At 48.8% G+C, this 14,539-nt stretch overlaps 1 protein-coding gene and 1 long non-coding RNA gene across 2 annotated transcripts in view; both read right to left on the bottom strand.

Annotated features, from left to right (window-relative positions):
• Positions 1–405: 405 nt before the first annotated feature.
• On the bottom strand, positions 406–3,680 carry LOC148130327 (uncharacterized). The gene is made up of 2 exons (XR_015749684.1): positions 3,461–3,680; positions 406–3,113 (listed from the first exon to the last, which is right to left on the bottom strand). It is a non-coding gene; the product is annotated as an uncharacterized LOC148130327 (long non-coding RNA).
• Positions 3,681–5,000: 1,320 nt separating this feature from the next.
• Positions 5,001–14,539, bottom strand: part of PDE2A (phosphodiesterase 2A) — a 224,329-nt gene continuing 214,790 nt past the window's right edge. The window contains exons 26-30 of the mRNA XM_087965919.1: positions 14,004–14,103; positions 12,352–12,464; positions 11,031–11,069; positions 7,984–8,090; positions 5,001–6,058 (exon numbers count right to left, since the gene is read on the bottom strand). Of these exons, the coding sequence (XP_087822045.1) occupies positions 5,824–6,058; positions 7,984–8,090; positions 11,031–11,069; positions 12,352–12,464; positions 14,004–14,103 (594 nt within the window). The 3' untranslated portion in view covers positions 5,001–5,823. The remainder of the gene's footprint in view (positions 6,059–7,983; positions 8,091–11,030; positions 11,070–12,351; positions 12,465–14,003; positions 14,104–14,539) is intronic.

Genomic DNA, 14,539 nt, shown 5'->3' with positions numbered 1-14,539 from the left:
AAAGGGACTTATGACCGTTTTTCACACTTCATGACCGTTGCAGCGTCCCCGTGGTCATGTGATCAAAATTCAGAGGCTTGGCAACTTGTTCCCTTGTTCCTTAGCTGTCCTTCTCCTGGCAGCTCTGCACATGCACACGCTGGGAACAGGCTCCAGCTGTTCTTCTTCCCCACTGATCTCCAACTCCGAAGGCAGCTGATAACTGTCGGATGGCCCTGGCCCCATCTCTGCCTCCGACGCAGAGCCCTCATCCGAGCCTTCCCCAGACTCCACGACTGGCCCATGCTCCTCCCCAACCTCCTCACTGTCCAAACCCACTGGCGGGCCACAACACTGATCTGACCTGCCTGTCTGCCAAATCTACCCCTTTTCTGTTAAAAATAAAATATGAAACAGAGACATTCAGACTTTTGCATATGAAATTTATTGGAAAAGAAAATACTCGGTATTCCCTTTCGCCGAACCCCTAAAACCAGAAGAGTCAACGACTGTAAGAAAAGACGAGAAAACCTGCAGATAATTTTTTGTTTTTTTCACACGCACGCCAATATTTATATCCCTGTCAAACAAAACCCTTTTTTTTTAAACCCGGTTTCCACCGAAACGTGGCTTGTTTCCACAGAGCTTGGCGACCCGGGTTGAGCAAAGTTAAAAAGCTGGACTTTTTTGAAGAGAATCTGTAGATAGATATGTACATATATATATTTATATATACACACGCAGGCACACACACACACACACACACACACACACAGTAGGTGTACACACGCACACAGGAGAGAAAATGTGAACCACATACACACCCACGTTAAAACCAGAAAGGGCTGAGCTGCAGCAGGGGGACCTGTGTAGCTCAAAACACATCAATTGCTACTCGGATCTGTACTTATAGCAGTGTCTAGAACATTGTTTATTGAGCGTGGCCCCTTTAAGATGGGTGGACTTCAACTCCCAGAATTCCCCAGCCAGCAAAGCTGAGAAGGAGTTGAAGTCCGCCCATCTTAAAGGGGCCACGCTCAACAAACACTGTTCTAAAGATAGATATTTGGCCATTCGCAACTCAAAAGGGTTAGTCGTGAAATTAACCACGGGGAAAGGGGGGAAATCTGTTGCAACCCGTGAGTAAACCCTGCACGATTCTTGGGAGCCCTTAACTTGTGAGCATGTGAGAGAAATGGTTTCATTCATTTTTGTTTTCTTCTTTTAAAAAAAATGACCCGTTTTTCTAAGTTTAAGAGAAGTTGGCAGTGATGAAAGAACTTCTGCAAAGTGAAGGCCAGCCGAAGCCACGCAGCCAAAACCTCAGTCTCCGTAGGCACCAGCTAACGATGGGGAGCAAAAAGAGTTGCAGATCCAAATTTGAACCCGGTACCCATGTCAAAGCCAAAAGGAAGTTTAAAAAAAAAAAATCAGCAACCCCTTTGCTGCCAGCTAAACCTTGCCTGGGGGAAACTTAAAAAGCCAGAGATGAAATAATGGATGATTTATTAAATTTATAGGCTGCCCATCTCACCAGCCTGTTCCACTAGCAGTTCGGTGATTATGTGTGTGTGTGTGTGCGCACCTAACATGTGTGCGCAGCTTTTCACACACCAGCTGAGTGAGGCCTGCAGCGCCAATCAACTGAGAGGACTTTATTTTATTTTTTACTACCGGTGTCAACTCATAAAATATTTCTCTGGTCTTTTTAGGGTTGCCAACAGAAAGGGAGGCAGGAGCAGTGCAGCAGCTTGCAAACCGAAAGTGCATTCCATCAATGTTTTCAAAGATAGTTTCTAGGTGACCGAAGTTTCTGCCCCGCAAAATTCTAACTGGAGAGCATGACTGATGACTCTGGGCTATGGAGGTGTCCCATTGGAGGATATGAATTAGGATACACCCAGGGGATTGTGGGGGGGAAACAGGTCAAGGGTGACAATGAATGATGTGTCTCAGAGTCATCTGCACCCAGGCAGTGCTGGACATGTTAACTCCCAATAAATCCTTTTTTAAGTTTTGGAAGTTTGGCTCGAGACTCAGGATTTAAATGGGGGTCACTGCCCGAATCCTGACAGCTAGCCAACTCTTGACAGTTCTCCACTTCAGTGGTCCAATTGAGTAAAGGAACAAATTACTCCACACCTGTACAATTGCCAAAAATACAATCCAGGCAGCTTGGCTACACATAACGCTTACTGTGTCCCAAAAGCAGCTTGGAGGGAGAGAAATAATTGTCCGGGGTTCTGGAGCGAAGCCATCGAGACGGCAAAGAATGAATGTTCTGGAGAAGGTCTTAAGTAAGGTGAAAGAGCTGGCAAACCTGGTTTAGATCTTTGTCTAAGATTCGAAAGCGGTGTTTCCCAACTGTGGCTACTTGGAAGAGGGGTGGACTTCAACTCCCAGAATTCCCCCCCCCCCGGCCTGTAAGGAATTCTGGGAGTAGGAGTCCACCCCTCTTCCCAGTAGCCATGGTTGAGCTCCACAGGTGTAAAAAGGCACCTGTTTGGTTCTTCTCTACCTCCACGGATCCAATTCACCTGGCTTGGACTGTTGAAAGTTGGTGGTGTGGCTCCTTGACCTGCCGTGGGTGGGAAGACCACACAAACTCTAGAGCAGGGGTCCCCAACCTTGGCCACTTTAGGACTTGTGGACTTCAACTCCCAGAATTCCGCCAGTCTTAAAGAGGCCACGGTTCGAAGGCTGGGGAATCCTGGGAGTTGAAGTCCACCAATCTTCAAGTGGCCAAAGTTGGATGGCAGAGGAATCCTGGGAGTTGAAGTCTACAAGTCTTAAAGTTGCCAAGTTTGGGGACCCCGGCTCTAAAGACATGAGTGTAACAGAGTTAAAGAAAAAAAAAACCAAAACCAAGAATACAACCCACGCTCTGTACTCCACCCAAAACTGTTGAAAACAATGGGAAATTCACCTGGTCTACTCCATGGTTCTTATTTCTCTACAGATATTTTTAAGAGCAGTTCTTGGCCCCCTAAACATTGTCGGCTAATGACTGAGTTATTTAAAACTGGGTTGAGTTGTATGGACTGATAGGTCATAGGTTTTGCACCGCTACAAAACAATACAGGGAAGAATTCCTCGTTAGGGATGTACACCCAAGTGTAGGCCTCTACAAGGTCCTTACTCCAGGGGTCCCCAACCACCGGTCCGCGGACCGGTACCGGTCCGCTGAACAACTCCTACCGGGCCGCTGGCTTGCTGGCGCCGCCATCTTTTTGATGAAAAAGTGCTTCCGGTGAGCTTTTCCGGGTAGAAAGCTCACCGGAAGCACGCTCAAAAAGATGGGGCGCATTCGTGAGCTTTTCCGGTAAAAGCCATTTCTACCCAGAAAAGCTCACAGAAGCGCTGGCGCCGATCTGATGAAAAGTGCTTCCGGTGAGGTCACCGGAAGCACTTTTCATCAAAAAGATGGCGGCGCCAGCTGATGCCGTACCGGGCGCGGCATAAAAAGGTTGGGGATCACTGCCTTACTCTACTTGAACAAGGAAATAGGGGCAGCAGGTGCCCATTGAAAAGGAACAGCCACTTCTAAAAAAAACCCAACTTACTTAGATGACCACCTTCACTCACTCATCTGGACACTTCTTTCTAGCACTGATGATGTTCCCTAGTTGGGTCATGAGATGTCTGCAAGAAAACCCCCAAGCTCAGACACCACCAAAGATCCAACAGTCCTCCTCCTCCTCCTCCTCCTCCTCCTCCTCCTTTTCCTCCTCTCCACAACCCCTCTCCCTTCTAACACTGATGACGCTACCTCGTTGGGTTATGAAACGTCTGCAAGAAAACCACCAAGCTCAGAGAGCACCAAGGACACCACAGCCATTGTCCTTCTCCCTCTCTCTCTCCCTCTCCTTCTCCTTCTCCTTCTTCTCCCTCTCCTTCTCCCCCTCCCCCCCTTCTAGCACTGATAATGGCCTTTCCAGGAATACATAGTTCATTGTCAGGGCCTTGGTGCTAGCAATGATGGTGTTACCTAGCTGGGTCATGAAATGTCTGCAAGAAAACCACCAAGCTCAGAGAGCACCCAGCACCCCAGAGTTTCTACCCTGAGCTACAAATATTTTCTTCTGTTGCTCATAAAATGGGGTAAAACTCACTTAGCAACTGTCTTCCTTAGCAACCAAAATTTTGGGCTTAACTACGGTCTCAGCGTGTCGACTACCTGTATTTAGTACAAAGCCACTTTCTAGATTTGAAAAAGCGAGGGAGCTAATGATTTTGTTGGGTGTGGATTTGCTAATTCAGAGTTTTGCATTCGTTCCTGGACTGTTTGGTAGAGTTTGGAGTTGACATGTGGAGAAAATAAAACATTTTGGAGTCTAATTTTCTCCCTCCCTAAAGTTTCCAAAGCTGTTTTGGGTAGGGGGCAGCCCTCCCCACCAAAGAGAACCCAAGGCTTCCTTTACTTTTACATTGGAAAAGGTGCAAAATCAGAAAATGGGATTTCTTTGCAAGTGGATGACCTTCTAAGTCAGGGATCTCCAACCTGGGCCACTTTAAGACTCGTGGACTTCAATTCCCAGAATTCCTCAGCCAGCCAGGAATGATAGAGTTGGAAGAGACCAGAAGGGTCATCTAAGTCAGGGGTCTCCAACCTGGGCCACTTTAAGACTCGTGGACTTCAATTCCCAGAATTCCCCAGCCAGCCAGGAATGATAGAGTTGGAAGGGACCAGAAGGGCCATCTAAGTCAGGGGTCTCCAACCTGGGCCACTTTAAGACTTGTGGACTTCAACCCCCAGAATTCCTCAGCCAGCCAGGAATGATAGAGTTGGAAGAGACCAGAAGGGCCATGTAAGTCAGGGGTCTCCAACCTGGGCCACTTTACGACTTGTGGACTTCAACTCCCAGAGTTCCCCAGCCAGCTTTGCTGGAATTCTGGGAGTCAAAGTCCACAAGACTTAAAGTGGCCCAGGTTTGATACCCTGACTTGATGATCCTTCTGGTCTCTTCCAACTCTATCATGCCTGGCTGGCTGGGAATTCTGGGGTTGAAGTCCACAAACCTAAAGTGGCCCAGGTTGGAGACCCCTGTTCTAGAGGCTTCCAGATACAGCACCTTTATCCTCCAGAGCAAAAAATTAGGGTACGTGGGAGAACCCCAAAGGAGCTTTTTTCAAAAGGCAACTGGATTTTCCTGTTATTATTTTTTTCTCCAGTTCTTCAGAAGTTTCTTAGATGAGAAGCGAAACATTTTCGAGGAGGAAAAACCCAATTGCTTTTTGAAAAACAAAAGAAAACAAAACTTCTGGGATAACCATGGCTTATAGCAGGGGCCTCCAACCTTGGCACCTTGAAGCTAGCTAGGGGATTCTGGGAGTCGAAGTCCTCCAGCAAAGCTGGCTGGGGAATTCTGGGAGTCGACGCCCTCCATCAAAGCTGGCTGGGGGATTTGGGGGGTTGCAGCCCACCAGGCTTCAAGTTGCCAAGGTTGGGGACCCCTGGCTTAGAGGACGGAGAATCCCGTGGTCGGCAAGAACTCCGCACCAGTTCAATGGCAACCACGGGAAGCCAGAACCGACGGTTAAAACCGGGGGGGCGACTCCAAGAATGTGAACAGACCAAACCGGACCCTAAAATGCAGAATCGGGAACCGGGATGAAATGGGTATCAAAGCGGAAGAGGAGGTGCTTCCTTTGCAGCATTTCAAGTTCACGGCATAAATTAAAAAAAACCCAGCCTGGGGGGATATATGTCTTCTTTCCAAACTCAGCACCCCCTCCTCTTTCCCTGGGGAAAGAGGACGGGAGGGAGGGGGGTCAAAGTTGCACTTGTGTGGGGGGAGGCGAGGGGGATGGGGTGGTGGTGGCTGGGGGGGTCTCCGCCAGGCTTCACTCCAGTTCCGATTCCCTGTGGCCATCTTCTCCGTCTAGGCACCCGTTCATCTTCAACCCGTCCTTCTCGGCCATGGTCTGCAGGTCGTACTCCTCATCCAGGAAGTCCAGGGAGTTGTTGCTGGGAAGGCCCCGGAGCGTGAATTTGTGCGAGACTTTGGTCCAGTGCTCCCGGTTGCTGGCCACCCGCTCGTAAAGCTCCGACGACTTGGGGAACAGCTCCTGAAGCAGCCTGGAAGGGAAACCAGACGGGCGTCAAACCAGGCAGGGGTTGGTGTCCTGCTCCTGTCAGAGTCTGAATCCGAGGAGGAAGACGAACAGCTGACAGGGAGCGGGAGGGTGGCTCCGTTGGCTGTGGAGGAAACTGGGGAAGGGCAAAGTCCGGCTGGGCAGAGCAGGGGAGAGGGAGAACAAAGGAGAGGGAGTTCAGAGAAAGACCCAGGCTCATTCCCTCTTCATCCTAGGGCAGGCAGGGAGGAACAGAGAAGGGAGCAATGTGGGTTGTTGGCTTATGGGAGAGGAAAGGGCCCTGATTCCCTTCATTAGCTGCAGCTGGGAACACAGTGTTTAAAAGGAGATTGCGCACAGCAACTCGTGGGAAGCAAACCGTGAGTTATCTTTTAAAGTTGGCCACACACACACTCACACACACACACACACACCTCCCCGAGGTCAGACACAATTGTCATACCCCTGTTGGAATCTGATTTGGAGGGGGAGGCCAAGGGCAAAGTCCAGCTGGGCAGAGTAGGAGGGAGGTAGAACAAGGGAGAGGGAGTTCGGAGGAAGATCCAGGCCCACCCCCTTTTTATCCTAGGGCAAGCAGGGAGGAACAGAGAAGGGAGCGACATGGGTTGCGTGGCTTACGGGGGAGGAAAGGGTCCTGATTCCCTTCATTAGCCACACCTGGGAAGGAAGTTTAAAAGAGATGCAAGCTGAGTGCGGCGTCTGCTGGGAGCAAACATGAGTTTATCCTGTGTTGACTTTGCTTATCTGTGTTCCTGGCGTCTTCCCAACTGTGTTGAATTATGGCTGTGCCTTCATGTCTGGAAATGCCTTGCCGGACTAATGACCTCTTTTTGCCTTGATTGGACTTAAAGTTACAGTTTGTGTTGACCATGTTTTGGACTTGATTCTCTGCAGCCCAAGGCTGTTCCTGGGAGAGTTTTTCTCCAGTCAGAAGGTAACCAGGACATTGGGGGGCAAAGTTGGAGCTAAAAAAGGGACTCCCACTGATTATTTGACTGGGTTGCCTTTGTGCCATGCCCCTTTGGGTCATCACAGGTGGGATTCTACCGGTTCGGCATGGTTCAACTGAACTGGTTGCTCCGAGGATCATCTCTGAGTCAACTGTTCGCTCCGATGATCAGCTGTTGGGTTCACCTGCCCCGGCTCTATTCTGACCTTTATTTCTTTGTTTTCAAGCTCAGCTGCTTCACGCGGCACGGCGGATCGCCGTGCGTCAGCTGTTTCACACACATGTGCACGCGCAAAGCGCACACTCACTGAACCGGTTGGAAAATTTAGCCTCCTGCGGGGCTAAGAGGGGACTCGGATGGGGAGGGGAGGGAAATACCCTAAGGAGGGTCTCTGGATTGCCCAAAATCAACGGGACAGGAGCAGTCTATCTGAAAATGTCTGCCATCTTTGGGGGGACTTTGGGGAGAGAGTTTTTCAAGCAGCCTGGAAGGAAGACCGTCTGGCCATCAGACTTCCCTGCGGGGCCAGAGAGGACTTGGATGAGGGGAGGGTGAGGGGAAATACCCCGAGGAAGAGCCTCCAGGACCAGGAGCAGCCTATCTGGGAATGTCCACCACCTTCTGGGGACTTCGGGGAGAGGGTTTGCACGCTCGTTCCCTGCTTGTGAGATTCCCCCCCATCCTGCATACCTTGAACCCAGAAGGGACAAACCCCTCCCAGCCCCCTGCATTCTGCACCCCTCTCCCCTTGCAGGTGGCTTGCACGCTTGTGCCCCCCTTGTGAGATTCGCACACACCCCATCCTGCACCCCTCCAACCCAGAGGGAGCCCCTCTCTGCATCCTGCATGCTTCCCCTCCCTCTGAAGAGGCCTCGCACCCTTGTGAGATGGCCTGAGGGAAACAGATATACACACACCCTGCCACACCTTGAACCCCCAAAGCCTGACACACACTCACTTGTAGATGGGCATGGCGATGTGTTCCATAAAGCTGATCTGAAGCTCAGGGATGTAAGCTTTTTCTCGGTCCATCATCTCCATCGGACGGTTGCCCATGGCTTTCTCCTGGAGACGGAGAAGGAGAGAGAGAGAGAGAAAGAGAGAGAGAGAGAGAGAGAGAGAGAGAGAGAGAGAGAGGGAGAGAGAGAGAGATGAGAGAGAGGGAGAGATACAGAGAGAGATGACAGAGAGAAAAAGAGAGACAGACAGAGAGACAGAGAGACAGAAAAAGAAAGAGAGAGACAGACAGAGAGAGAGACAAGAAAGAGAGAGAGAGAGAGAGAAAGAAAGAGCGAAAGGGATAGAGACAGAGAAAGAAAGAGAGAGTGATGACAGAGAGAAAAACAGAGAGACAGAGAAAGAGAGAGAGAAAAAGAGATACAGAGACAGAGATAGAAAGAGAGAGAGATGGCAGAGAGGAAGAGATAAAGAGATTAATGACAGAGAGAGAAAGAGAAAGAGAGAAAAAGAGAGACAGAGAGAGAGAGACAGAGAAAGAAAGAGAGAGACAGACAGAGAGAGACAAGAGAGAGAGAAAGAGAAAGAGTGACAGAGAGAAAGAAAGAAAGAGCGAAAGGGATAGAGACAGAGAGAGAAAGAGAGAGAGATGACAGAGAGGGAGAGATAAAGAGTGATGACAGAGAGAAAAAGAGAGAGACAGAGAAAGAGAGAGAGAAAAAGAGATACAGAGACAGAGAGAGAGAAAGTAAGAAAGAGAAAGATAGAGAGAGACAGAGAGAGAAAGAGAGACAGACAGACAGACAGAGAAAGAAAGAGAGAGACAGAGACAAGAGAGAGAGAAAGAGAGAGAGACAGAGAGACAGAAAGAAAGAAAGAGCGAAAGGGATAGAGAGAGAGAAAGAAAGAGAGAGAGATGACAGAGAGGGAGAGATAAAGAGTGATGACAGAGAGAAAAACAGAGAGACAGAGAAAGAGAGAGAGAGAAAGAGATACAGAGACAGAGAGAGAAAGAGAGAGATGGCAGAGAGGGAGAGATAAAGAGATTAATGACAGAGAGAACGAGAAAGAGAGAGAGAGAGAGATATGAGTGATTTCCTTTTTTCGTCCATCGTTTCCTTCTGGCTTGCCCTGGTGTGCAGAAGCCACACGATGGAGTAAGGATCCCTTCTAAATTTCCACCTGAAGACCTTTAAGTAGTTCTTGGCTCTTTGGAGCAGAGGACAAAAGTTTGCCAAGTCCCCGGATTGTATACGCTCTCTCACTCAGAATAGAGCTGGAGGGGACCTCGGAGGTCATCTAGTCCAACCCCCTGCCCAAGCAGCAGACCCTAGACCATTTCAGACAGATGGTTGTCCAATCTCTACATGTAAACCTCCACTGATAGAGCACCCACAACCTCTGGTGGCCAGCAGTTCCACTGGTTAATTGTCCTCCCTGTCAGTAAATGTCTCCTTTTTTCTAGGTTGCTTCTCTCCTTGATGAGTTTCCATCCATTGTTTCTTGTCCTGCCTCTTCAGGGGCTTTGGAAAATAAGTCGACTCCTTCCTCTTCTTTGTGGCATCCCCTCAAATATTGGACTATTGGACTCATGTCCCACCTGGTCCTTCTTTTCTCTAGACTAGCCGAACCCAAATCCTGCAGCTGTTCTTCCTATGTTTTAAGTCTGCAGGCCTTTAATCCTCTTACTTGCTCTTCTCTGTACTTTTCCCAAAGTCTCCACATCTTTTCTGTAATTGGTGGTGACCCAAACTGGATGCAGGATTCCAGGTGTGGCCTTACGAAGGCTTTCGAAAGCGGTACTAAGACTTCGCGTGATTTTGATTCTAGGCCTCTGTTTATACCACCAAGGATTGTCTTGGCTTTTTTTGGCTGCTGCCGCACTCGGCTGGCTCGTGTTTAAGGGATCGTCCACCGGGACTCCAAGGTCCCCCTCACAGTCACTGTTTCTGAGCCAGGTTTCGCCCAATCTCTACTTGTACCTTTGTACTCCCCTCTCCTCTTAGTAGCGGGATAATTCTCCTCCCGGGAGTCCTCCTTCTCAAACCTGGACTTAGAATAACTTTATTGACGCTTGGAATGTGCGCTAATCGGCAATACGTTCAAATGAAATTTCTGACAACTGGTAAAGCATCCCTATGCCTGTTTTCGAGTTGCCATACTCAGGAGGGTGGGGGCGGAAACCTAAAAGGAGCAGTACGGCAAATAAAACCAGAAGTACATTCCACACTTATCTTACAAAGGTTGTAGCCTAGGCTACCGGATGTTCTGCCTACGAAAATCCTTCATTGGAGAATGTGATTGATGACACCCAGCCATGAACGTACTTCGGTTGGAGAATCTGACTTATGACACGCCCAGGGAAGGGGAACGGGGGGGGGGAGGGGAACAGGGTCACGGGTGACTGTAAATCTTTTGGATTCTTTTGAAGTTTATCTTGAGGCTCATGACTGAATTAGGGCAATCTCCGGAACCATACAGCTCTCAGAGACTCTCCGCCACTAATATACATTATATAACCATGACAAGATAAATAAATAAATACATACATACACACGCACACACAAACACACACACGTCTTGGCATGTTCGGGTCTTTTCCTGTGTAAGATTACACGGGAATCTTACACGGAAAAAGACCCGAAAACGCCAAGACCTGCATACCTGTACCTGTGAAAATCTACAAAAACAAACAAATATATATATATATAAAAGCACAACTACAATGACGTGGGAAAAGCACAACTACAATGATGTGGGAAAATACCCGAACAAAGCTGAATGCCATACATAAAAGGCTGTGAACGTCTGACTCACAGACGAACCCAATACAGAAGCCTGATGATGGCAGATGAGATTCTGCCGAAACGTTGCTACAACTTTAAAAGCACAACTACTATGACGTGGGAAAATACCTGAACAAAGCTGAATGCCATACATGTAAGTACCTGTGAAAACTTGAGAAAACACACACACACACACACACACACACACACACACATATATATTTAGAATTGGACTCAATGATTTTATTTTATTTTCACATACCAGATCTCCCTGGGAGAAGAATTCCTTATAGATCAGTTCCTGGAAGGGAAAGACACGGATTTAGTGCAAGGTGACAAACCCTTCAAACTCTTCAATCTGCACATTCTTTGGGGAGGGGAGAATGTCCAGAGAGGACATTCACACACACACACACACACACAACACGACACTCCTCTCAAGCCTTGGACCAGGGCTGGGATTCTACAGGTTCGGGTGAACTGGTAGCTCCGAGGATCAGCCGTTGGGCCCACCCACCTACCTGGGCTTTAGGCTGTGTTTTATATCCTGTTTTTCAAGCTCAGTTGATTTGCACGGCACAATGGATTGCCGCACACCAGCTGTTTTAACACTCAGGGATCGCTGGAGAAGGTCAGTAGCTAACGCTTTGCACGCGGCGCTCACCAAACTGGTTGTTACACCGGATGAATCGCACCCCTGCCTTGAACCCTTAAAACTCCTGACGAGTGACAGATCCCTGTCGTGATTTCCCCCAACCTGGCGCCTTTCTGATGCCCTGGGATCTTGCTCTGAGCTCTCCCAGACACCTTTACATACAGGGTGTGTTGTGAGTTAATTTTGTGTTTGCCTCCTAGCAAACTTTATGTGACAGACTCAGGTAGCAGATTGCAGAATGGTAGATCTCTGAGTGAATCTGTGATTCTGTGAGCAACTCGATCTGCCTGCCTGCTTTGCCTGGTTTTGGGTAAAAATGGCTCTTTTTAAAAAATAAAATAAAAAATTCAATATTTACATCAATATTTATCATATTTACATACAAGCCATGCCCAGTCAGTCACGGGACCACCGAGCCGCACCCACAAATTAGGCCACACCCACAGAACCGGTTGTTAAGACATTTGGATCCCATCCCTGCATGGAAGGGGTCTAAGCTATAACGTCCCCCAAACTTTACGCCTGAATGCACTTCAGAAAAGTCATATGACTCGAAGCAAGCAGGGCATCCTGGTTATTTAAAAACCCTACACATGGTCAAGATGCCACTTTTGGTGGCCCAAAACAAAGCAAGACAATGAGGATTCTGCAAAAGAGTTGCGCCATTTGTGCCACGATGAAAACCAGACCAGGAAAACCTCCGGGATTATTTACAATCTGTAGCGGAACCACCCTTGCCCTGGGATGGTTCCCACCCGCTCCCCGGGCACCCAAAGGGACAGGGGATGTGGCTGCAATGGGCAGGGGATCCTTTGGCCAGCGAAGGTGCCAGGCTCAGGAGGAAGAGCTCCACCTTCCAAGGGAGGCTGGCACCGTCCAAGATACCAGCCCAGTGGATCCGGGGCTCCGTCCTCGGCCTCCTACTCACCGCGATCTTGCGGGTGGTTTTCCAGCCTTTGGTCTGGTCTGAGAGGTCACAGGAGGTCATGAGAAGGTACAGCAGGAGGCTGTGGTGCTGCTTGTTCCCCGGGTCGTAGCCAACTGCAAAGAGAGGAGGAGGAATGGAGGAAAGGGGAAGGAGAGAAGGAAAGAAGGGAGGGGAAGAGAGCGAGAGAAAGAAGGAAGGAAAAAGGAAGAGTAGGTGAAAATGTGGGAGGGAGGGATGGAAAAGAAAAAAAGGGAGGGAAAAGAAAGGAAGGGGGAGGGGAGTAGGAAGGAAAGGAGGAGAAGGAGGGAGGGAGGATGGGAGGATAGAAAGGAGAGAGAAGAAAGAGGAGGAGGGAAGTAGAAAGGAGAGAGAAAGAAAGGAAAGAAGGGAGGAAGGGAAGTAGAAAGGACAGGGAAGAAGGGAAAGATGGAAGGGAGGGAGGAAAGGAAGTAGAAAGGAAAGAAGGAGAGGGAAGGATAGAAAGGAAAGGAGGGAAGGAGGAAATAGAAAGGAGAGAGAAGAAAGGAGGAAGGGAGGGAGGAAGTAGAAAGGAGAGAGAAGAAAGGATAAGGATGGAAGGGAAAGAAGAGAGTGAAGAAAGGAAAGAAGGGAGGAAAGAAGGGAAGTAGAAAGGAGAGAGAAGAAAGGAAGGAAGGGAGGAAGGGTGGGAGGGAGGAAGGGAAGTAAAATGGAAAGGAGGAGAGAGAAGGATAGAAAGGAAAGAAGGGAAGGAGGAAAAGAAGGAGGGAAGGAAGGAAAAGGAGATGAAGGAGAAAAGAAAGCGAGACAGAGAAGCGGGGAAAAGGCAGTATAATGGCCTCAACGTACACAGTGCATTTTAATTTGGTCTGTTTGTTTCCTATCAGCCCTGACACGGCATGTTGAACAGATCCACAACCTGCCAGACACAAAGAAAATCTACTTTTTTTTTGTGGAACCTCCTTTTTAAAAAACCAAACATCAAACTCCAAAAAAAAAGAAAAAAAAAGGGGGAGGAGGGGGGAGAGAGGTAATTTAAAGAAGAAACTCCGCTCGGCCTCTTTCTCCCTTGGAAGCTCTGCTAACCCCAGGAGAAAAAATCTACGGAGTTTCTCCGTCTTCCAGGTTCCTTTTTTCTCAAGAGGCAACTGGACTTCCTTGTTTCTTCTTTGGAAGACATTTTACTTCTCCTCCAAGAAGCTTCTTCAGCTCTGACTTGAATGGTGGGGAAGGGAAGGATTGATGCTCCTTGCAGACAGAACTGGTCATTTGCATCCTTGTTAGAGGGTCGCTGAGGCCACTTGGAGGTTTGTCTGTGTCCTCAGAGTCACCTGAGTGGTGCAAATTGGGTGTGAAGGGACAGAGGCCTAGAAAACATCCTGCAGCCAAGAAGGCTCCACGCCCATTTGCACCACTCAGGTGACCCTGAGGAGATGGAGAAACCTCCAAGTGGCCTCAACAGCCCTCTAACAAGGATGCAAATGACCAGCTGTCTGCAAGGAGGATCGATCCTTCCCTTCCCTGCCATCCAAGTCAGAGCTGAAGAAGCTTCTTGGATGAGAAGTGAAACGTCTTCAACACACAAAACCCCCCAGAAAGTCCAGTTGCCTTCTGAAAAAGAAAGCACCTTTGGGGCAACCCCTGGAGAAGGACCTGAATTTGGGAAGCCTCACCGTCAGCCATCTTCTGCAAGTCTTTGAAGATCCTCAAGTGATGAGCGAGGTCGGTGGCCAGGATGATGTCCCTCATCAAATCCAGCATCCTTTGGTAATCCTGTGGGATGAAGAGGTCCATCCTTCACTACCGACTGATCAAGAGAAGTCCCAGGTAAGGCTCCCAAACTCCATCCACAGCTTGGAGAAGATGGCGGGACAGTTTTGGGGAACAATTGGGTCTCCAGTGACCAAAGACCTCCAGCCAATTTGGGAACTGGGAGTGATCTAAGGGTCAAGTTTCTCAGCCTTCAGAACTTAAAAGATGTGGGGACTTCAACTCCCAGAATTCCCCAGCTAGCACAGAAGGCATTCATTCATTCCTGGAATTCCTGAGCCAGCACGGATGGATTTTACCTCCCAGAATTCCCAGCCACCAGTGGTGGACTTCAGTTCCACCAGCCAGCATAGGAGGATTTTAACTCCCAGAGTTCCCCAGCCAAACTTATGGATTTTAACTCACATAACTCCCCATCCACCAGAGATGGACTTCAACT

This window comes from Notechis scutatus, chromosome 5 (assembly GCF_049901735.1).
Source record: "Notechis scutatus isolate UNSWTSFEM ecotype Mainland chromosome 5, rNotScu1.2, whole genome shotgun sequence".
Taxonomy (NCBI): Eukaryota; Metazoa; Chordata; class Lepidosauria; order Squamata; family Elapidae; genus Notechis; species Notechis scutatus.
Note: the sequence above shows the minus strand (reverse complement) of the source record. Positions and strands in the feature narration are given on the sequence as shown.